This window comes from Vidua macroura, chromosome 6 (assembly GCF_024509145.1).
Source record: "Vidua macroura isolate BioBank_ID:100142 chromosome 6, ASM2450914v1, whole genome shotgun sequence".
NCBI lineage: Eukaryota > Metazoa > Chordata > Aves > Passeriformes > Viduidae > Vidua > Vidua macroura.
The window spans coordinates 57,491,460-57,514,611 of record NC_071576.1 but is presented as its reverse complement, the minus strand read 5'-3'; the positions used below and the strand labels follow the sequence as shown (position 1 = coordinate 57,514,611).

The window sequence follows — 23,152 nt, the reverse complement described above, 5'->3', positions numbered from 1 at the left end:
CTTTGAGCCCCACACATTGCACACACACAAAAATTCAAACACAAGTCTCTCTTCCCCCTGATCCCCGCATCCCGCAGTCACTCTCAGCGTCCCTCACCTGGCCGGGATCACGCTTTCCCCGGCCCTTCCTTAGGCAAACGATGGCCACTTCCCGGACTCCCGTCCCGCGCTCCCCCGCACAGCAGACGCAGCAGCTGGAACTGCAGCTGCTCCCCAGCCAGCGGCACCGCAGCAATTCCCCGCGGGCAGAACGTCCCGGTCCCTCGCTGTGCGGCGGCGGGAGGAGCTGCCCTGCCCCATCCCCCCGCGCTGCCGGGCACTGCGGCACCGGGCACTGTCCGGGGCTGCTCCGCTCACACACGCACGCACCGCACGGAGCCCACAGCGGGCCAGGTCGGTGGGGGTCACAACAGGAGGGCAGCGGGTGCCTGCCTGGCTGCATGCCTGCCAGCTGCCCCGGCCACAGGGGACAGGAGCTCTCCGAGTCCACGGATACCTCTGGGGGACCTCTTTCCCGAGGCCTCTCTTTGGGCTGCGCTATTGCCGCCGCACCAGCCCCTGCTGCTGCGAGGACCTCAGCCACTGCTCCGCCCTTCCCACCTGGAGCAGCTGAGCGAGCAGAGGCCAAAGCCCTCCTTCCCTGTTTCCCTCGCTCCCACAGGCTGGGCAGCTGCCGCCTGTCGGGCGCCTCCTGCCCAGCCCTGGCTGCGCGGCTGCTGCAGGGGCCCCGTCTCACCTGCCTGGGCCTGAGTGACACCCAGCTGGGAGCCCACGGCCTCCTGCAGCTCCGCCAGCAGCTCCGCCATCCCGCCTGCCCGCTGCGGAGCCTCGGGTGAGTGAGGGCCCTGCCACGGCCCCTCCCGTGCCCGGCATTCCCGAGCCGGGCAGCGGAGCCTGCGGGACAGGCAGGGCCGCACCGGCATCGCGGCTGCGGCTGCACCTCCCTCCCTCCCTCCCTCCCCACAAGCTCCAGCACCTTCTCCTCTTCTCTTGCCTCCTGCACGCCCAGGCTGAGCACGGACGGCTTCAGCCAGGCCCTGCTGCAGGATCTGGACGCCCTCCGGGCTCTGCAGCCCGCCCTGAAGATCGGGAACCTCCTGGAGCACGACGTGCCGCAGGCAGGGGCCATGGCCCGGCTGCCCTGCCACCGCGGGGTGCTGCAGGGGGGCAGGAAGGCGCTCCCCTCCTTCAGGAGACCTCCCCTCCTTTAGGACAAGTCCTTCCAACAACCAGAGCCATTCCCAGCCCAGCCCTCAGTGCTGAGAGTGGGGCTGAGCCTGCCCCACCCGCGGGGCACAGGGAGGAGATCCTGCTGCATCTGCGGGCTGGGCTCCGCCTCCTGCCCTCTCCCTTTTCCCCTCGCTCTTGCTGGCAACAGTTCTGTGCATTTGCCACTGATAAATAAAGGCCCTGCAGACAATCCCAGCAATCCTCCTGTGCTCTTCCCCCTCAGCCCACCATTCTCAGGGATGTGTCTGTTGTTCCACTTCCTGCCCCCTTGTTCCCAAGGAATGTCTGATGGACCCAGGACAGAAGGGCAGGCCCCAGAAATGAGGTCCCAGGACTGGGAGTGAGTCTCTGACCAGTTTGGATTTTAATAGGAAAAAAGGGGAAATTCACACTGAAATCAAAGAAAATCCCTACACAGGAGCTGCTTTCCTGCAGTGCTGGACAGCGAGGGCTGACTTCCATGGGCAGGGCCCCACCACACTGCCACACACGTGTCCCCAGGGCTGTGGCATGGCCAGGACATCCTCATGGCAGTGTTCCCAGGGCGCTGCAGCCCACATCATCATAGTCCATGTGCCCAGGGGGCTGATCCGTGGGGTTCTTGGTGGCTCCTGGGGAACTTGGAGGGGACGAGATCCCACCTTGGGGACAGCACAGAAAGGTGCCTGAGGGGGCAGGCAGCTCCGTGTCCCCCCTGACAGACCCCGCCTGGGATCTGACCACAGCACCCATGGATCTGCTGCTGGGGCCCTGCCCGCCCCCAGAGCCAAACCCTGCCATGGAGTGGCTCTGCAGAGGGGACAGGGCAGCTGTGAGCCCTCTTACCTGTGGGGAGGACACAGATCCACTTCTGCCGTGCCACTCCCTCAGAGATGTCCCCCGTGCTGGGAGCAGGGGGCTCCTGTGGCACATCCAGGGCATCGTCGTAGCCATCCGGGCTTCCTTGCTCGGGCTGGGCAGGGGGATCTGGGAAAAGCAGAGGGGGCCATGGCAGTGACCAGTGTCCCTGGCCGGGCTCTGGCTGTGCCATCTCCTCCAGCCTTTCCACTGGGCACCTGCTGGAGGCCCTGTGGTCCCACAGGGAAAGGCGATGTTTCGCTGCACTAACAAGGGGGCTATTGTCCCCTCAGACCCCACCCCTGCCCGGGGTGGGCTTTCCCTGCTGGCTTCGGGCCCTGTGGCCCTACCTGGCGCTGCCTCGGTGTCACTCCCCTCCACGCTGTCCCTGGTGTAATACGGCAGCTTCTTCACCCATCCCCCCGACAGGGAACCTGCAGGGGACAAACAGGGACTTGGGGCTGGCCTCAAGTGGCACCGCAGGTGACAGAACCTCACCCTACAGAGCGGGGCTGTTGTGGCACCGAGGGACACCCACAGCCCATGGCCAGGAGCCGCAGCAGGGCCACCAGGACCTCAAGCTGCCGTGGGGCTGTCAGGCAGAGCCTTCACTCTGGACACAGCTGGGGCACAAGGGCGGCGCCCACCTGGGGGAGTGGGCACCTCCTGGGACTCTGGCATGGCTTTGTAATCCAGCTCCTCGTAAATAGCATTGGAGGTGGCATCTGCAGCTTTGCCAGGGCCTGGAATGAGATGCAGCACTTACCTGGGGCCCTGGGCCCTGTGGGTGGCACCGGGATCACCCCTGGCCAACTTCTGAGCTGTTCCACAGGACAGGAGCCCCTGGACCCCCAAAGCGGATCTGTCCCCACCCACCGGCACCCAGCGGCACCCACCTCGGCGTCGGGCACGGGCACGGCACAGCAGCAGGGCCAGGGCACCCAGAGACAGGCACAGCAGCGTCCCCAGCACCACGCACAGCACAGTGGGCACAGGCACAGTCCCCAGGGCCACTGCTGAGGGCGTTCTGCTGGGGACACCTGTGGGGACACAGGCAGGCAGTGAGGGGAGGGGGATCCCAGCCAGCCCGCTGTGGGGGATGCAGGCACGGGCAGAGCTACCTGTGCTGGTGGCACCCTCTGGATATGGGGCGCTGTGTCCATCAGAGGTGCCATCACTGTCCTCCTCACACTCCACTTGTGCGTACCCGTCGGTGCCACAGCTCTGCAGGTGCCAGGGGGCCGAGGGGCAGCCCCAGAGCGAGCGGGCCCCGTCCTCACAGCCCACCCAGGCCAGCCACGCAAGGGGTGGCTGCTGGGAGGGGACAGGTGAGAGCGAGCCCTGGTCCCCACAGCCCAGCTGGCGGCAGACGGCAGCGGCAGTGCCGCTGCTGGTGCCGCTGGCGCACACGCGGCCCCAGGTGCCGTTGTAGGACACCTCCAGGTAGCCCCGGCAGCGCCCGTGGCCTCCTGCCAGCCGCACGGAGAGCTGCTCTGCAAGGGGTGCAGGGGGGTCACGGCACGGCCAGGAACCCCCCGGGGCCTCTGCTGGGCCCTGATCTGGGGGTGCCCGGCACTGACCTGAGCAGACGGCCCCTGCCCCGCCGCCGCGCCCGCACTGGCGCCGTTCCGTGCGCCCGCATTCCCAGAGAGACTCCTCGGACCCGGAGCAGTCGGGGATGTACGGCCACAGCGGCCCCGGGACGGCACCTGAGCGCGCCGAGCTTGGCACCTCCAGTGCCCTGCCACAGCCCAGCTGCCGGCAGACAACGGCGGCGTCCTGCAGGTCCCAGCCTTCCTGGCACACGGAGCTCCAGCTGCCACCGGAATAGACCTCCACGCGCCCGGCACAGCGCCCAGAGCTCCCCACCAGCCTCACCTGCCGGCTGCCTGTGGCCACGCAAGGCATGGGCTGGGGTGGCTGCCTGGGGCACCGCCACCTCCGGCCCCTCTCACAACACCCACCTGAGCACACAGTGTAGCTCCCATGAGGGATGTCAGCTGGTGCAGTCGTGACAAACTCCCTTTCATTCCCAAAATTATCATCGCTAATTGTCCCAGTGGTCGCATTGGGGGTCGTGTCCATGATGGTTGGAATCACCCGTTCTGTCATGGGCCTCTCCGTCGTGTTGACATCCGACAGGTAGATCTGACCATGGACAGCATCAGTCCTGTCCAGTCCTCCACAGCCCAGCTCCCAGCACACTTTGCTGAAATTCCGTACGGGCGAAACCTCTCCTGGTACACGGTGCCACGCCCCGGTGCTTACGGCCATCTCCAGAAACCCATCGCACCGGCTCTCACCTTCCACCAGCCGCAGGGACTCGGCACTGCCTATGAAATGGTCGGACTCAGCCCTTCATCCCAAAGTATCCCGACACCCTCTGCTCCCGGGTTTAGGGAGGGGCCCAGCAGCCCTTCAGGCTCCTCACAGAGCCGCCTCGCACACCTGAGCAGTTGACGGCGGCGGCGTTTCCCGGCGCACAGGGCGGCTTCCCCAGCACGGCCACGGGGCACTCGCCCGGGTGCCGCTCGCTCCCGCTGCAGCCGAAGGCGTCCGGCCGCAGCGGCCCCTCCCCGCTGCCGAAGGAGCCTCCCGGGGGCACGCTGAAGGCGCGGCCGCAGCCCAGCTGGCGGCACAGGACGTGCGCGTCGGCCAGGTCCCACTCGCTGGCGCAGACGGATCCCCACGTGCCCCGCACCGCCACCTCCACTCGCCCGGAGCATCCCGAGCTGCTGTTGCCCAGCCGGAAGCCCGTGTAGGCTGTGGCAGGAAGGGCGTTGAGGGGGGCCATGGCGCAGGCACCCCAACAGCCCCCGGTCTCCCCAGCACTTACACGAGCAGGTGACGCTGGCAGGGCCGGTGCAGCCCTGCCTGTGGGCCGGACGCCGGGCACAGGCACTGAGGAGGGGCTCGCTGCCATTGCACTGGAAGCCCCTGTCCAAGAATGATCCTGATCCTCTCCCAAATCCAGCACGGCCAGGGATGGCGAGCGCCTCACCGCAGCCCAGCTCCCTGCACACCACCTGGGCCGCCTTCATGTCCACCTGATCCTCACAGACACCGACCCAGGCCCGGCCCTGACGCACCTCCAGACGCCCAGCACAGGCTCCATCACCTCCGACTAGCCGGGAGAACCCTGCAGGAGCAGTGTCAAGGGATGTGCAGGAAGTGCCCCTTCCCCTCCAAGCCCAGCTCCTACCTTGGCAGACAACGGCAGTGTCCCAATAATGGAAGCTGCTGTTATAGTGTCCCCAGCCACGGATGGTGCAGTCCCAGAGTGTGGCCTCGTTCCCACTGCAGTCCACCAGGGCCAGGCTGACGAGCCAGCCCTCTAAACCGAAGGTGTCACGGGCGTAGTAGGCACCGGAAGCCGAGCCACAGCCCAGATGCTGGCAAACCACTTCGGCGTCCTCCATGTCCCAGCTGTCGTCTGCCACCGAGCCCCACTGTCCCTGCAGCTTCACCTCCACCCTCCCAGCACAGGCACTGCTGCCGCCCGCCAGCCTCAGCTCCACGGCATCTGCACAGGGACACCGCCTCAGCTCAGACCTGCCCACGGTGCACCAGCACAAGGTGGCTGGCCCAGCACAGCCAGCGTGTCCCCTCACCTGTGCAGGTCACTCCCACGTCCCGCTCGTGGCCGCAGAAGTGCCGTCCCCATCCGAAGTGCCGACACTCCTCCAGCGTATTCTCGGCGCCTCGGCAGAAGAAGGGCTGCAGCCAGATCCGCCCACTGCCCTGCCCGAACGGGGCGTACGGGGACGCCCTGGCCACTCGGCCACAGCCCAGCTGCCGGCACACCACCACGGCCCAGAGAGCTTCCACGTCGTAGTCGTAGACGCACACGGAGCCCCACTCACCGCCGTGCTTCACCTCCACGCGCCCGGCACAGCGCCCGCCGCCGCCGCCCACCAGACGCAGCTCCCCGGAGCCTGCGGCACGGAGGCTGCTGAGCCGGGCCCGCCACCGCCGCGGGCCCCGCTCCCGCCCGCACGCCACTCACCCGCACACAGCCGCACGCACACCAGCAGCCCCAGCGCCGCCACCGGCCCCATGGCCACCGGCCCCATGGCCACCGGCCCCGACCCAGCGCAGCCGGGGCAGCTCTCGCACACCTGCGCCCGAGCCAATGCAGGCAGCAGCACCAGGGCAGCCTTTATCAGGCCCCTCATCTCCCGGCTGCGGGGCCGCGGCCTCCAATAACCTGCTCCGTGCCCAAATATGAGCCTCGCCTGCGCTTCTGGCGTCACACACCTCGCCACAGTGGGCTGCCACCCGGATGTCTCCGGGGGGAGACAGCCCCCCCACAGCACCTGCCCTGCGGGGGCCCTTCTATCCCCCTTCCATCCCCCGGGCCTCCAACGCTGCTGCTGGAGCCCGACAAGAGCCATCGTGATGGCGGTGACAGCCTGCAGCCCACATCCTTGCAAGAGCTACCTCGGGACCACATCTAGCTCGGGCACCTGCAAAGCTCAAAGCCCCCGCCCTCGGGGCGCTCCCCTCCCGGCGGCTCGGAGCCCCCGCGGGGGGTGCCAGCAGCCCCCGGCTCCGCGCGGGGCTGCCAGGTGCCAGCTCCCCGGTCCCTCGCGGCGGCGCTGGCACATGGCGCTGCCGCCGCAGCTGCGGCCCCGCGCTCGCCTCGCCGCCAGCGCAGGAAGGAGGCGGTTACCCCCCGGCGGCTCCCGGCGTCGCCGGCGACCGCACGCGCCTCCCGACACCTGCGCCGCCGCCGATAACGCCGCGGCTCCGCCGCCCCTGCCCCGCCGCTCCGTCCCCCTGCAGCTCGGCAGCCGCGCTCCGCAGCAAACTGCCCGCTCTCTCCCTCCACCGCACTCTCTGGCACCACATTCCCAACGCACGCATCCACTTGCACTGCTGACACCGACGCCCCTTCCAGCTCCGCCTCTCCTTGGACTCCCGCTGGCCCCGGAGCTTCCCGGAACACCCGCTCCGACATCCAGACCTCACCTTTCCTCACCCCTTTCAGCCCAGCTTTCCCAAGGCACAGTCGCATTTCTCTCCCCCCGGAAATCCTCGTGCTGCTACCGCAGCAATACAGAAACAACCCCAACTGGTTCCTCCCAGGACTGTCCCAGGAAATGGAAAAGGGCTTTGAGCCCCACACTTTGCAAGCACACAAAACTCCAAACTCAAGTCTCTCTTCCCCCTGATCCCCGTATCCCGCAGTCACTCTCAGCGTCCCTCACCTGGCCGGGATCACGCTTTCCCCGGCCCTTCCTTAGGCAAACGATGGCCACTTCCCGGACTCCCGTCCCGCGCTCCCCCGCACAGCAGACGCAGCAGCTGGAACTGCAGCTGCTCCCCAGCCAGCGGCACCGCAGCAATTCCCCGCGGGCAGAACGTCCCGGTCCCTCGCTGTGCGGCGGCGGGAGGAGCTGCCCTGCCCCATCCCCCCGCGCTGCCGGGCACTGCGGCACCGGGCACTGTCCGGGGCTGCTCCGCTCACACACGCACGCACCGCACGGAGCCCACAGCGGGCCAGGTCGGTGGGGGTCACAACAGGAGGGCAGCGGGTGCCTGCCTGGCTGCATGCCTGCCAGCTGCCCCGGCCACAGGGGACAGGAGCTCTCCGAGTCCACGGATACCTCTGGGGGACCTCTTTCCCGAGGGCTCTCTTTGGGCTGCGCTATTGCCGCCGCACCAGCCCCTGCTGCTGCGAGGACCTCAGCCACTGCTCCGCCCTTCCCACCTGGAGCAGCTGAGCGAGCAGAGGCCAAAGCCCTCCTTCCCTGTTTCCCTCGCTCCCACAGGCTGGGCAGCTGCCGCCTGTCGGGCGCCTCCTGCCCAGCCCTGGCTGCGCGGCTGCTGCAGGGGCCCCGTCTCACCTGCCTGGGCCTGAGTGACACCCAGCTGGGAGCCCACGGCCTCCTGCAGCTCCGCCAGCAGCTCCGCCATCCCGCCTGCCCGCTGCGGAGCCTCGGGTGAGTGAGGGCCCTGCCACGGCCCCTCCCGTGCCCGGCATTCCCGAGCCGGGCAGCGGAGCCTGCGGGACAGGCAGGGCCGCACCGGCATCGCGGCTGCGGCTGCACCTCCCTCCCTCCCTCCCTCCCTCCCCACAAGCTCCAGCACCTTCTCCTCTTCTCTTGCCTCCTGCACGCCCAGGCTGAGCACGGACGGCTTCAGCCAGGCCCTGCTGCAGGATCTGGACGCCCTCCGGGCTCTGCAGCCCGCCCTGAAGATCGGGAACCTCCTGGAGCACGACGTGCCGCAGGCAGGGGCCATGGCCCGGCTGCCCTGCCACCGCGGGGTGCTGCAGGGGGGCAGGAAGGCGCTCCCCTCCTTCAGGAGACCTCCCCTCCTTTAGGACAAGTCCTTCCAACAACCAGAGCCATTCCCAGCCCAGCCCTCAGTGCTGAGAGTGGGGCTGAGCCTGCCCCACCCGCGGGGCACAGGGAGGAGATCCTGCTGCATCTGCGGGCTGGGCTCCGCCTCCTGCCCTCTCCCTTTTCCCCTCGCTCTTGCTGGCAACAGTTCTGTGCATTTGCCACTGATAAATAAAGGCCCTGCAGACAATCCCAGCAATCCTCCTGTGCTCTTCCCCCTCAGCCCACCATTCTCAGGGATGTGTCTGTTGTTCCACTTCCTGCCCCCTTGTTCCCAAGGAATGTCTGATGGACCCAGGACAGAAGGGCAGGCCCCAGAAATGAGGTCCCAGGACTGGGAGTGAGTCTCTGACCAGTTTGGATTTTAATAGGAAAAAAGGGGAAATTCACACTGAAATCAAAGAAAATCCCTACACAGGAGCTGCTTTCCTGCAGTGCTGGACAGCGAGGGCTGACTTCCATGGGCAGGGCCCCACCACACTGCCACACACGTGTCCCCAGGGCTGTGGCATGGCCAGGACATCCTCATGGCAGTGTTCCCAGGGCGCTGCAGCCCACATCATCATAGTCCATGTGCCCAGGGGGCTGATCCGTGGGGTTCTTGGTGGCTCCTGGGGAACTTGGAGGGGATGAGATCCCACCTTGGGGACAGCACAGAAAGGTGTCTGAGGGTGCAGGCAGCTCCGTGTCCCCCCTGACAGACCCCGCCTGGGATCTGACCACAGCACCCATGGATCTGCTGCTGGGGCCCTGCCCGCCCCCAGAGCCAAACCCTGCCATGGAGTGGCTCTGCAGAGGGGACAGGGCAGCTGTGAGCCCTCTTACCTGTGGGGAGGACACAGATCCACTTCTGCCGTGCCACTCCCTCAGAGATGTCCCCCGTGCTGGGAGCAGGGGGCTCCTGTGGCACATCCAGGGCATCGTCGTAGCCATCCGGGCTTCCTTGCTCGGGCTGGGCAGGGGGATCTGGGAAAAGCAGAGGGGGCCATGGCAGTGACCAGTGTCCCTGGCCGGGCTCTGGCTGTGCCATCTCCTCCAGCCTTTCCACTGGGCACCTGCTGGAGGCCCTGTGGTCCCACAGGGAAAGGCGATGTTTCGCTGCACTAACAAGGGGGCAATTATCCCCTCTGCCCCCCACCCAGCCCGGGTGTGTCCCCTCTCCCCAGCTCTCCCTGCTGGCTTCGGGCCCTGTGGCCCTACCTGGCGCTGCCTCGGTGTCACTCCCCTCCACGCTGTCCCCGGTGTAATACGGCAGCTTCTTCACCCATCCCTCCGACAGGGAACCTGCAGGGGACAAACAGGGACTTGGGGCTGGCCTCAAGTGGCACCGCAGGTGACAGAACCTCACCCTACAGAGCGGGGCTGTTGTGGCACCGAGGGACACCCACAGCCCATGGCCAGGAGCTGCAGCAGGGCCACCAGGACCTCAAGCTGCCGTGGGGCTGTCAGGCAGAGCCTTCACTCTGGACACAGCCGGGACACAAAAGGGGCACCCATCTGGGGGAGTGGGCACAAACCTGGGGGAGTGGGCACCTCCTGGGACTCTGGCATGGCTTTGTAATCCAGCTCCTCGTAAATAGCATCGAAGGTGGCATCTGCAGCTTTGCCAGTGCCTGGAATGAGATGCAGCACTTACCTGGGGCCCTGGGCCCTGTGGGTGGCACCGGGATCACCCCTGGCCAACTTCTGAGCTGTTCCACAGGACAGGAGCCCCTGGACCCCCAAAGCAGATCTGTCCCCACCCCCACCCACCGGCACCCACCTCGGCGTCGGGCACGGGCACGGCACAGCAGCGGGGCCAGGGCACCCAGGGACAGGCACAGCAGCATCCCCAGCACCACGCACAGCACAGTGGGCACAGGCACAGTCCCCAGGGCCACTGCTGAGGGCGTTCTGCTGGGAACACCTGTGGGGACATGGGCAGGCACTGAGGGGAGGGGGATCCCAGCCAGCCTGCTGTGGGGGATGCAGGCACGGGCAGAGCTACCTGTGCTGGTGGCACCCTCTGGATATGGGGCGCTGTGTCCATCAGAGGTGCCATCACTGTCCTCCTCACACTCCACTTGTGCGTACCCGTCGGTGCCACAGCTCTGCAGGTGCCAGGGGGCCGAGGGGCAGCCCCAGAGCGAGCGGGCCCCGTCCTCACAGCCCACCCAGGCCAGCCACGCAAGGGGTGGCTGCTGGGAGGGGACAGGCGAGAGCGAGCCCCGGTCCCCACAGCCCAGCTGGCGGCAGACGGCAGCGGCGGTGCCGCTGCTGGTGCCGCTGGCGCACACGCGGCCCCAGGTGCCGTTGTAGGACACCTCCAGGTAGCCCCGGCAGCGCCCGTGGCCTCCTGCCAGCCGCACGGAGAGCTGCTCTGCAAGGGATGCAGGGGGGTCACGGCACGGCCAGGAACCCCCCGGGGCCTCTGCTGGGCCCTGATCTGGGGGTGCCCGGCACTGACCTGAGCAGACGGCCCCTGCCCCGCCGCCGCGCCCGCACTGGCGCCGTTCCGTGCGCCCGCATTCCCAGAGAGACTCCTCGGACCCGGAGCAGTCGGGGATGTACGGCCACAGCGGCCCCGGGATGGCGCCCGAGCGCGCCGAGCTCGGCGCCTCCAGTGCCCTGCCACAGCCCAGCTGCCGGCAGACAACGGCGGCGTCCTGCAGGTCCCAGCCTTCCTGGCACACGGAGCTCCAGCTGCCACCGGAATAGACCTCCACGCGCCCGGCACAGCGCCCAGAGCTCCCCACCAGCCTCACCTGCCGGCTGCCTGTGGCCACGCAAGGCATGGGCTGGGGTGGCTGCCTGGGGCACCGCCACCTCCAGCCCCTCTCACAACACCCACCTGAGCACACAGTGTAGCTCCCATGAGGGATGTCAGCTGCTGCAGTCGTGACAAACTCCCTTTCATTCCCAAAATTATCATCACTAATTGTCCCAGTGGTCGCATTGGGGGTCGTGTCCATGATGGTTGGAATCACCCGTTCTGTCATGGGCCTCTCCGTCGTGTTGACATCCGACAGGTAGATCTGACCATGGACAGCATCAGTCCTGTCCAGTCCTCCACAGCCCAGCTCCCAGCACACTTTGCTGAAATTCCGTACGGGCGAAACCTCTCCTGGTACACGGTGCCACGCCCCGGTGCTTACGGCCATCTCCAGAAACCCATCGCACCGGCTCTCACCTTCCACCAGCCGCAGGGACTCGGCACTGCCTATGAAATGGTCGGACTCAGCCCTTCATCCCAAAGTATCCCGACACCCTCTGCTCCCGGGTTTAGGGAGGGGCCCAGCAGCCCTTCAGGCTCCTCACAGAGCCGCCTCGCACACCTGAGCAGTTGACGGCGGCGGCGTTTCCCGGCGCACAGGGCGGCTTCCCCAGCACGGCCACGGGGCACTCGCCCGGGTGCCGCTCGCTCCCGCTGCAGCCGAAGGCGTCCGGCCGCAGCGGCCCCTCCCCGCTGCCGAAGGAGCCTCCCGGGGGCACGCTGAAGGCGCGGCCGCAGCCCAGCTGGCGGCACAGGACGTGCGCGTCGGCCAGGTCCCACTCGCTGGCACAGACGGATCCCCACGTGCCCCGCACCGCCACCTCCACTCGCCCGGAGCATCCCGAGCTGCTGTTGCCCAGCCGGAAGCCCGTGTAGGCTGTGGCAGGAAGGGCGTTGAGGGGGGCCATGGCGCAGGCACCCCAACAGCCCCCGGTCTCCCCAGCACTTACACGAGCAGGTGACGCTGGCAGGGCCGGTGCAGCCCTGCCTGTGGGCCGGACGCCGGGCACAGGCACTGAGGAGGGGCTCGCTGCCATTGCACTGGAAGCCCCTGTCCAAGAATGATCCTGATCCTCTCCCAAATCCAGCACGGCCAGGGATGGCGAGCGCCTCACCGCAGCCCAGCTCTCTGCACACCACCTGAGCCGCCTTCATGTCCACCTGATCCTCACAGACACCGACCCAGACCCGGCCCTGACGCACCTCCAGACGCCCGGCACAGGCTCCATCACCTCCGACTAGCCGGGAGAACCCTGCAGGAGCAGTGTCAAGGGATGTGCAGGAAGTGCCCCGTCCCCCCCAAGCCCAGCTCCTACCTTGGCAGAAAACGGCAGTGTCAAACTCATGAATGCTGCTGTTATAGGGTCCCCAGCCACGGATTTTGCAGTCCAAGAGTGTGGCCTCGTTCCCACTGCAGTCCACCAGGGCCAGGCTGATGAGCCAGCCCTCTAAACCGAATGTGTCAAGGGCGTAGTAGGCACCGGAAGCCGAGCCACAGCCCAGCTGCTGGCAAACCACCTCGGCGTCCTCCATGTCCCAGTTGTCGTCTGCCACCGAGCCCCACTGTCCCTGCAGCTTCACCTCCACCCTCCCGGCACAGGCACTGCTGCCGCCCGCCAGCCTCAGCTCCACGGCATCTGCACAGGGACACCGCCTCAGCTCAGACCTGCCCACGGTGCACCAGCACAAGGTGGCTGGCCCAGCACAGCCAGCGTGTCCCCTCACCTGTGCAGGTCACTCCCACGTCCCACTCGTGGCCGCAGAAGTGCCGTCCCCATCCCAAGTGTAGACACTCCTCCAGCGTATCCTCGGTTCCCAAGCAGTAGAAGGGCTGCAGCCAGATCCGCCCACTGCCCTGCCCGAACGAGGCGTACGGGGACGCCCTGGCCACCCGGCCACAGCCCAGCTGCCGGCACACCACCACGGCCCAGAGAGCTTCCCTGTCGCCGTCGAAGACGCACACGGAGCCCCACTCACCGCCGTGCTTCACCTCCACGCGCCCGGCACAGCGCCCGCCGCCGCCGCCCACCAGACGCAGCTCCCCGGAGCCTGCGGCACGGAGGCTGCTGAGCCGGGCCCGCCACCGCCGCGGGCCCCGCTCCCGCCCGCCCGCCACTCACCCGCACACAGCCGCACGCACACCAGCAGCCCCAGCGCCGCCACCGGCCCCATGGCCACCGGCCCCATGGCCACCGGCCCCGACCCAGCGCAGCCGGGGCAGCTCTCGCACACCTGCGCCCGAGCTAATGCAGGCAGCAGCACCAGGGCAGCCTTTATCAGGCCCCTCATCTCCCGGCTGCGGGGCCGCGGCCTCCAATAACCTGCTCCGTGCCCAAATATGAGCCTCGCCTGTGGTTCTGGCGTCACACACCTCGCCACAGTGGGCTGCCACCCGGATGTCTCCGGGGGGAGACAGCCCCCCCCCCAACAGCACCTGCCCTGCGGGGGCCCTTCTATCCCCCTTCCTCTATCCCCCGTGCCTCCAACGCTGCTGCTGGAGCCCGACAAGAGCCATCGTGATGGCGGTGACAGCCTGCAGCCCACATCCTTGCAAGAGCTACCTCGGGACCACATCTAGCTCGGGCACCTGCAAAGCTCAAAGCCCCCGCCCTCGGGGCGCTCCCCTCCCGGCGGCTCGGAGCCCCCGCGGGGGGTGCCAGCAGCCCCCGGCTCCGCGCGGGGCTGCCAGGTGCCAGCTCCCCGGTCCCTCGCGGCGGCGCTGGCACATGGCGCTGCCGCCGCAGCTGCGGCCCCGCGCTCGCCTCGCCGCCAGCGCAGGAAGGAGGCGGTTACCCCCCGGCGGCTCCCGGCGTCGCCGGCGACCGCACGCGCCTCCCGACACCTGCGCCGCCGCCGATAACGCCGCGGCTCCGCCGCCCCTGCCCCGCCGCTCCGTCCCCCTGCAGCTCGGCAGCCGCGCTCCGCAGCAAACTGCCCGCTCTCTCCCTCCACCGCACTCTCTGGCACCACATTCCCAACGCACGCATCCACTTGCACTGCTGACACCGACGCCCCTTCCAGCTCCGCCTCTCCTTGGACTCCCGCTGGCCCCGGAGCTTCCCGGAACACCCGCTCCGACATCCAGACCTCACCTTTCCTCACCCCTTTCAGCCCAGCTTTCCCAAGGCACAGTCGCATTTCTCTCCCCCCGGAAATCCTCGTGCTGCTACCGCAGCAATACAGAAACAACCCCAACTGGTTCCTCCCAGGACTGTCCCAGGAAATGGAAAAGGGCTTTGAGCCCCACACTTTGCAAGCACACAAAAATCCAAACTCAAGTCTCTCTTCCCCCTGATCCCCGTATCCCGCAGTCACTCTCAGCGTCCCTCACCTGGCCGGGATCACGCTTTCCCCGGCCCTTCCTTAGGCAAACGATGGCCACTTCCCGGACTCCCGTCCCGCGCTCCCCCGCAGAGCAGACGCAGCAGCTGGAACTGCAGCTGCTCCCCAGCCAGCGGCACCGCAGCAATTCCCCGCGGGCAGAACGTCCCGGTCCCTCGCTGTGCGGCGGCGGGAGGAGCTGCCCTGCCCCATCCCCCCGCGCTGCCGGGCACTGCGGCACCGGGCACTGTCCGGGGCTGCTCCGCTCACACACGCACGCACCGCACGGAGCCCACAGCGGGCCAGGTCGGTGGGGGTCACAACAGGAGGGCAGCTGGTGCCTGCCTGGCTGCATGCCTGCCAGCTGCCCCGGCCACAGGGGACAGGAGCTCTCCGAGTCCACGGATACCTCTGGGGGACCTCTTTCCCGAGGCCTCTCTTTGGGCTGCGCTATTGCCGCCGCACCAGCCCCTGCTGCTGCGAGGACCTCAGCCACTGCTCCGCCCTTCCCACCTGGAGCAGCTGAGCGAGCAGAGGCCAAAGCCCTCCTTCCCTGTTTCCCTCGCTCCCACAGGCTGGGCAGCTGCCGCCTGTCGGGCGCCTCCTGCCCAGCCCTGGCTGCGCGGCTGCTGCAGGGGCCCCGTCTCACCTGCCTGGGCCTGAGTGACACCCAGCTGGGAGCCCACGGCCTCCTGCAGCTCCGCCAGCAGCTCCGGCATCCCGCCTGCCCGCTGCGGAGCCTCGGGTGAGTGAGGGCCCTGCCACGGCCCCCTCCCGTGCCCGGCATTCCCGAGCCGGGCAGCGGAGCCTGCGGGATAGGCAGGGCCGCACCGGCATCGCGGCTGCGGCTGCACCTCCCTCCCTCCCTCCCTCCCCACAAGCTCCAGCACCTTCTCCTCTTCTCCTGCCTCCTGCACGTCCAGGCTGAGCACGGACGGCTTCAGCCAGCCCCTGCTGCAGGATCTGGACGCCCTCCGGGCTCTGCAGCCCGCCCCGAAGATCGGGAACCTCCTGGAGCACGACGTGCCGCAGGCAGGGGCCATGGCCCGGCTGCCCTGCCACCGCGGGGTGCTGCAGGGGGGCAGGAAGGCGCTCCCCTCCTTCAGGAGACCTCCCCTCCTTTAGGACAAGTCCTTCCAACAACCAGAGCCATTCCCAGCCCAGCCCTCAGTGCTGAGAGTGGGGCTGAGCCTGCCCCACCCGCGGGGCACAGGGAGGAGATCCTGCTGCATCTGCGGGCTGGGCTCCGCCTCCTGCCCTCTCCCTTTTCCCCTCGCTCTTGCTGGCAACAGTTCTGTGCATTTGCCACTGATAAATAAAGGCCCTGCAGACAATCCCAGCAATCCTCCTGTGCTCTTCCCCCTCAGCCCACCATTCTCAGGGATGTGTCTGTTGTTCCACTTCCTGCCCCCTTGTTCCCAAGGAATGTCTGATGGACCCAGGACAGAAGGGCAAGGCCCAGAAATGAGGTCGCAGGCCTGGGAGTGAGTCTCTGACCAGTTTGGATTTTAATAGGAAAAAAGGGAAATTCACACTGAAATCAAAGAAAATCCCTACACAGGAGCTGCTTTCCTGCAGTGCTGGACAGCGAGGGCTGACTTCCATGGGCAGGGCCCCACCACACTGCCACACACGTGTCCCCAGGGCTGTGGCATGGCCAGGACATCCTCATGGCAGTGTTCCCAGGGCGCTGCAGCCCACATCATCATAGTCCATGTGCCCAGGGGGCTGATCCGTGGGGTCCCTGGTGGCTCCTGGGGAACTTGGAGGGGACGAGATCCCACCTTGGGGACAGCACGGAAAGGTGTCTGAGGGGGCAGGCAGCTCCGTGTCCCCCCTGACAGACCCCGCCTGGGATCTGACCACAGCACCCATGGATCTGCTGCTGGGGCCCTGCCCGCCCCCAGAGCCAAACCCTGCCATGGAGTGGCTCTGCAGAGGGGACAGGGCAGCTGTGAGCCCTCTTACCTGTGGGGAGGACACAGATCCACTTCTGCCGTGCCACTCCCTCAGAGATGTCCCCCGTGCTGGGAGCAGGGGCCTCCTGTGGCACATCCAGGGCATCGTCGTAGCCATCCGGGCTTCCTTGCTCGGGCTGGGCAGGGGGATCTGGGAAAAGCAGAGGGGGCCATGGCAGTGACCAGTGTCCCTGGCCGGGCTCTGGCTGTGCCATCTCCTCCAGCCTTTCCACTGGGCACCTGCTGGAGGCCCTGTGGTCCCACAGGGAAAGGCGATGTTTCGCTGCACTAACAAGGGGGCAATTGTCCCCTCTGCCCCCCACCCAGCCCGGGTGTGTCCCCTCTCCCCAGCTCTCCCTGCTGGCTTCGGGCCCTGTGGCCCTACCTGGCGCTGCCTCGGTGTCACTCCCCTCCACGCTGTCCCCGGTGTAATACGGCAGCTTCTTCACCCATCCCTCCGACAGGGAACCTGCAGGGGACAAACAGGGACTTGGGGCTGGCCTCAAGTGGCACCGCAGGTGACAGAACCTCACCCTACAGAGCGGGGCTGTTGTGGCACCGAGGGACACCCACAGCCCATGGCCAGGAGCCGCAGCAGGGCCACCAGGACCTCAAGCTGCCGTGGGGCTGTCAGGCAGAGCCTTCACTCTGGACACAGCTGGGGCACAAGGGCGTCACCCACCTGGGGGAGTGGGCACCTCCTGGTACTCTGGCATGGCTTTGTAATCCAGCTCCTCGTAAATAGCATTGGAGGTGGCATCTGCAGCTTTGCCAGGGCCTGGAATGAGATGCAGCACTTACCTGGGGCCCTGGGCCCTGTGGGTGGCACCGGGATCACCCCTGGCCAACTTCTGAGCTGTTCCACAGGACAGGAGCCCCTGGACCCCCAAAGCGGATCTGTCCCCACCCACCCCCACCCACCGGCACCCACCTCGGCGTCGGGCACGGGCACGGCACAGCAGCAGGGCCAGGGCACCCAGGGACAGGCACAGCAGCGTCCCCAGCACCACGCACAGCACAGTGGGCACAGGCACAGTCCCCAGGGCCACTGCTGAGGGCGTTCTGCTGGGGACACCTGTGGGGACACGGGCAGGCACTGAGGGGAGGGGGATCCCAGCCAGCCCGCTGTGGGGGATGCAGGCACGGGCAGAGCTACCTGTGCTGGTGGCACCCTCTGGATATGGGGCGCTGTGTCCATCAGAGGTGCCATCACTGTCCTCCTCACACTCCACTTGTGCGTACCCGTCGGTGCCACAGCTCTGCAGGTGCCAGGGGGCCGAGGGGCACCCCCAGAGCGAGCGGGCCCCGTCCTCACAGCCCACCCAGGCCAGCCACGCAAGGGGTGGCTGCTGGGAGGGGACAGGTGAGAGCGAGCCCCGGTCCCCACAGCCCAGCTGGCGGCAGACGGCGGCGGCGGTGCCGCTGCTGGTGCCGCTGGCGCACACGCGGCCCCAGGTGCCGTTGTAGGACACCTCCAGGTAGCCCCGGCAGCGCCCGTGGCCTCCTGCCAGCTGCACGAGGAGCTGCTCTGCAAGGGGTGCAGGGGGGTCACGGCACGGCCAGGAACCCCCCGGGGCCTCTGCTGGGCCCTGATCTGGGGGTGCCCGGCACTGACCTGAGCAGACGGCCCCTGCCCCGCCGCCGCGCCCGCACTGGCGCCGTTCCGTGCGCCCGCATTCCCAGAGAGACTCCTCGGACCCGGAGCAGTCGGGGATGTACGGCCACAGCGGCCCCGGGACGGCACCTGAGCGCGCCGAGCTCGGCGCATCCAGTGCCCTGCCACAGCCCAGCTGCCGGCAGACAACGGCGGCGTCCTGCAGGTCCCAGCCTTCCTGGCACACGGAGCTCCAGCTGCCACCGGAATAGACCTCCACGCGCCCGGCACAGCGCCCAGAGCTCCCCACCAGCCTCACCTGCCGGCTGCCTGTGGCCACGCAAGGCATGGGCTGGGGTGGCTGCCTGGGGCACCGCCACCTCCGGCCCCTCTCACAACACCCACCTGAGCACACAGTGTAGCTCCCATGAGGGATGTCAGCTGCTGTAGTCGTAACAAACTCCCTTTCATTCCCAAAATTATCATCGCTAATTGTCCCAGTGGTCACATTGGGGGTCGTGTCCATGATGGTTGGAATCACCCGTTCTGTCATGGGCCTCTCCGTCGTGTTGACATCCGACAGGTAGATCTGACCATGGACAGCATCAGTCCTGTCCAGTCCTCCACAGCCCAGCTCCCAGCACACTTTGCTGAAATTCCGTACGGGCGAAACCTCTCCTGGTACACGGTGCCACGCCCCGGTGCTTACGGCCATCTCCAGAAACCCATCGCACCGGGTCTCACCTTCCACCAGCCGCAGGGACTCGGCACTGCCTATGAAATGGTCGGACTCAGCCCTTCATCCCAAAGTATCCCGACACCCTCTGCTCCGGGTTTATGGAAGGGCCCAGCAGCCCTTCAGGCTCCTCACAGAGCCGCCTCGCACACCTGAGCAGTTGACGGCAGCGGCGTTTCCCGGCGCACAGGGCGGCTTCCCCAGCACGGCCACGGGGCACTCGCCCGGGTGCCGCTCGCTCCCGCTGCAGCCGAAGGCGTCCGGCCGCAGCGGCCCCTCCCCGCTGCCGAAGGAGCCTCCCGGGGGCACGCTGAAGGCGCGGCCGCAGCCCAGCTGGCGGCACAGGACGTGCGCGTCGGCCAGGTCCCACTCGCTGGCGCAGACGGATCCCCACGTGCCCCGCACCGCCACCTCCACTCGCCCGGAGCATCCCGAGCTGCTGTTGCCCAGCCGGAAGCCCGTGTAGGCTGTGGCAGGAAGGGCGTTGAGGGGGGCCATGGCGCAGGCACCCCAACAGCCCCCGGTCTCCCCAGCACTTACACGAGCAGGTGACGCTGGCAGGGCCGGTGCAGCCCTGCCTGTGGGCCGGACGCCGGGCACAGGCACTGAGGAGGGGCTCGCTGCCATTGCACTGGAAGCCCCTGTCCAAGAATGATCCTGATCCTCTCCCAAATCCAGCACGGCCAGGGATGGCGAGCGCCTCACCGCAGCCCAGCTCCCTGCACACCACCTGGGCCGCCTTCATGTCCACCTGATCCTCACAGACACCGACCCAGGCCCGGCCCTGACGCACCTCCAGACGCCCGGCACAGGCTCCATCACCTCCGACTAGCCGGGAGAACCCTGCAGGAGCAGTGTCAAGAGATGTGCAGGAAGTGCCCCGTCCCCCCCAAGCCCAGCTCCTACCTTGGCAGACAACGGCAGTGTCCAAGTCATGAATGCTGCTGTTATAGGGTCCCCAGCCACGGATGGTGCAGTCCAAGAGTGTGGCCTCCTTCCCACTGCAGTCCACCCGGACCAGGCTGATGAGCCCAACACCTAAACCGAAGGTGTCACGGGCGTAGTAGGCACCGGAAGCCGAGCCACAGCCCACATGCTGGCAAACCACCTCGGCGTCCTCCATGTCCCAGATGTCGTCTGCCACCGAGCCCCACTGTCCCTGCAGCTTCATTTCCACCCTCCCAGCACAGGCACTGCTGCCGCCCGCCAGCCTCAGCTCCACGGCATCTGCACAGGGACACCGCCTCAGCTCAGACCTGCCCACGGTGCACCAGCACAAGGTGGCTGGCCCAGCACAGCCAGCGTGTCCCCTCACCTGTGCAGGTCACTCCCACGTCCCGCTCGTGGCCGCAGAAGTGGCGTCCCCATCCGAAGTGCGGACACTCCTCCAGCGTATCCTCGGTCCCTCGGCAGTAGAAGGGCTGCAGCCAGATCCGCCCACTGCCCTGCCCGAACGGGGCGTACGGGGACGCCCTGGCCACCCGCCCACAGCCCAGCTGCCGGCACACCACCACGGCCCAGAGAGCTTCCACGTCGTAGTCGTAGACGCACACGGAGCCCCACTCACCGCCGTGCTTCACCTCCACGCGCCCGGCACAGCGCCCGCCGCCGCCCACCAGACGCAGCTCCCCGGAGCCTGCGGCACGGAGGCTGCTGAGCCGGGCCCGCCACCGCCGCGGGCCCCGCTCCCGCCCGCCCGCCACTCACCCGCACACAGCCGCACGCACACCAGCAGCCCCAGCGCCGCCACCGGCCCCATGGCCACCGGCCCCATGGCCACCGGCCCCGACCCAGCGCAGCCGGGGCAGCTCTCGCACACCTGCGCCCGAGCCAATGCAGGCAGCAGCACCAGGGCAGCCTTTATCAGGCCCCTCATCTCCCGGCTGCGGGGCCGCGGCCTCCAATAACCTGCTCCGTGCCCAAATATGAGCCTTGCCTGCGCTTCTGGCGTCACACACCTCGCCACAGTGGGCTGCCACCCGGATGTCCCCGGGGAGAGACAGCCCCCCCCCACAGCACCTGCCCTGCGGGGGCCCTTCTATCCCCCTTCCATCCCCCGGGCCTCCAATGCTGCTCCGGAGCCCGACAAGAGCCATCGTGATGGCGGTGACAGCCTGCAGCCCACATCCTTGCAAGAGCTACCTCGGGACCACATCTAGCTCGGGCACCTGCAAAGCTCAAAGCCCCCATCCTCGGGGCGCTCCCCTCCCGGCGGCTCGGAGCCCCCGCGGGGGGTGCCAGCAGCCCCCGGCTCCGCGCGGGGCTGCCAGGTGCCAGCTCCCCGGTCCCTCGCGGCGGCGCTGGCACATGGCGCTGCCGCCGCAGCTGCGGCCCCGCGCTCGCCTCGCCGCCAGCGCAGGAAGGAGGCGGTTACCCCCCGGCGGCTCCCGGCGTCGCCGGCGACCGCACGCGCCTCCCGACACCTGCGCCGCCGCCGATAACGCCGCGGCTCCGCCGCCCCTGCCCCGCCGCTCCGTCCCCCTGCAGCTCGGCAGCCGCGCTCCGCAGCAAACTGCCCGCTCTCTCCCTCCACCGCACTCTCTGGCACCACATTCCCAACGCACGCATCCACTTGCACTGCTGACACCGACGCCCCTTCCAGCTCCGCCTCTCCTTGGACTCCCGCTGGCCCCGGAGCTTCCCGGAACACCCGCTCCGACATCCAGACCTCACCTTTCCTCACCCCTTTCAGCCCAGCTTTCCCAAGGCACAGTCGCATTTCTCTCCCCCCGGAAATCCTCGTGCTGCTACCGCAGCAATACAGAAACAACCCCAACTGGTTCCTCCCAGGACTGTCCCAGGAAATGGAAAAGGGCTTTGAGCCCCACACTTTGCAAGCACACAAAACTCCAAACTCAAGTCTCTCTTCCCCCTGATCCCCGTATCCCGCAGTCACTCTCAGCGTCCCTCACCTGGCCGGGATCACGCTTTCCCCGGCCCTTCCTTAGGCAAACGATGGCCACTTCCCGGACTCCCGTCCCGCGCTCCCCCGCACAGCAGACGCAGCAGCTGGAACTGCAGCTGCTCCCCAGCCAGCGGCACCGCAGCAATTCCCCGCGGGCAGAACGTCCCGGTCCCTCGCTGTGCGGCGGCGGGAGGAGCTGCCCTGCCCCATCCCCCCGCGCTGCCGGGCACTGCGGCACCGGGCACTGTCCGGGGCTGCTCCGCTCACACACGCACGCACCGCACGGAGCTCACAGCGGGCCAGGTCGGTGGGGGTCACAACAGGAGGGCAGCGGGTGCCTGCCTGGCTGCATGCCTGCCAGCTGCCCCGGCCACAGGGGACAGGAGCTCTCCGAGTCCACGGATACCTCTGGGGGACCTCTTTCCCGAGGCCTCTCTTTGGGCTGCGCTATTGCCGCCGCACCAGCCCCTGCTGCTGCGAGGACCTCAGCCACTGCTCCGCCCTTCCCACCTGGAGCAGCTGAGCGAGCAGAGGCCAAAGCCCTCCTTCCCTGTTTCCCTCGCTCCCACAGGCTGGGCAGCTGCCGCCTGTCGGGCGCCTCCTGCCCAGCCCTGGCTGCGCGGCTGCTGCAGGGGCCCCGTCTCACCTGCCTGGGCCTGAGTGACACCCAGCTGGGAGCCCACGGCCTCCTGCAGCTCCGCCAGCAGCTCCGGCATCCCGCCTGCCCGCTGCGGAGCCTCGGGTGAGTGAGGGCCCTGCCACGGCCCCTCCCGTGCCCGGCATTCCCGAGCCGGGCAGCGGAGCCTGCGGGACAGGCAGGGCCGCACCGGCATCGCGGCTGCGGCTGCACCTCCCTGCCTCCCCACAAGCTCCAGCACCTTCTCCTCTTCTCCTGCCTCCTGCACCTCCAGGCTGAGCACGGACGGCTTCAGCCAGGCCCTGCTGCAGGATCTGGACGCCCTCCGGGCTCTGCAGCCCGCCCCGAAGATCGGGAACCTCCTGGAGCACGACGTGCCGCAGGCAGGGGCCATGGCCCGGCTGCCCTGCCACCGCGGGGTGCTGCAGGGGGCAGGAAGGCGCTCCCCTCCTTCAGGAGACCTCCCCTCCTTTAGGACAAGTCCTTCCAACAACCAGAGCCATTCCCAGCCCAGCCCTCAGTGCTGAGAGTGGGGCTGAGCCTGCCCCACCCGCGGGGCACAGGGAGGAGATCCTGCTGCATCTGCGGGCTGGGCTCCGCCTCCTGCCCTCTCCCTTTTCCCCTCGCTCTTGCTGGCAACAGTTCTGTGCATTTGCCACTGATAAATAAAGGCCCTGCAGACAATCCCAGCAATCCTCCTGTGCTCTTCCCCCTCAGCCCACCATGCCCAAGGATGTGTCTGTTGTTCCACTTCCTGCCTCCTTGTTCCTAAGGAATGTCTGATGGACCCAGGAGAGAAGGGCAAGCCCCAGAAATGAGGTCGCAGGCCTGGGAG

The 23,152-nt window shown here is 67.9% G+C and overlaps 1 protein-coding gene across 1 annotated transcript; it reads right to left on the bottom strand.

Moving 5' to 3' along the window:
• Positions 1-2,643: 2,643 nt before the first annotated feature.
• On the bottom strand, positions 2,644-22,417 carry LOC128809051 (deleted in malignant brain tumors 1 protein-like). Its single transcript, XM_053980745.1, has 33 exons — positions 22,327-22,417; positions 20,091-20,411; positions 19,682-20,002; positions 19,316-19,618; positions 18,928-19,242; positions 18,445-18,813; positions 17,377-18,369; positions 17,128-17,223; positions 16,831-16,914; positions 16,456-16,596; positions 16,167-16,271; positions 15,378-15,653; positions 12,892-13,215; positions 12,117-12,803; positions 11,729-12,043; positions 11,245-11,613; positions 10,861-11,169; positions 10,402-10,773; positions 10,177-10,341; positions 9,932-10,027; positions 9,615-9,698; positions 9,056-9,380; positions 7,917-8,074; positions 6,534-7,062; positions 6,096-6,324; positions 5,679-6,051; positions 5,270-5,590; positions 4,904-5,206; positions 4,516-4,830; positions 4,032-4,400; positions 3,189-3,956; positions 2,964-3,107; positions 2,644-2,810 (listed from the first exon to the last, which is right to left on the bottom strand). Exons 1-33 carry the CDS (start codon positions 22,394-22,396, stop codon positions 2,644-2,646), a joined length of 10,116 nt encoding a protein of 3,371 aa, XP_053836720.1. The 5' UTR covers positions 22,397-22,417.
• Positions 22,418-23,152: the final 735 nt, after the last annotated feature.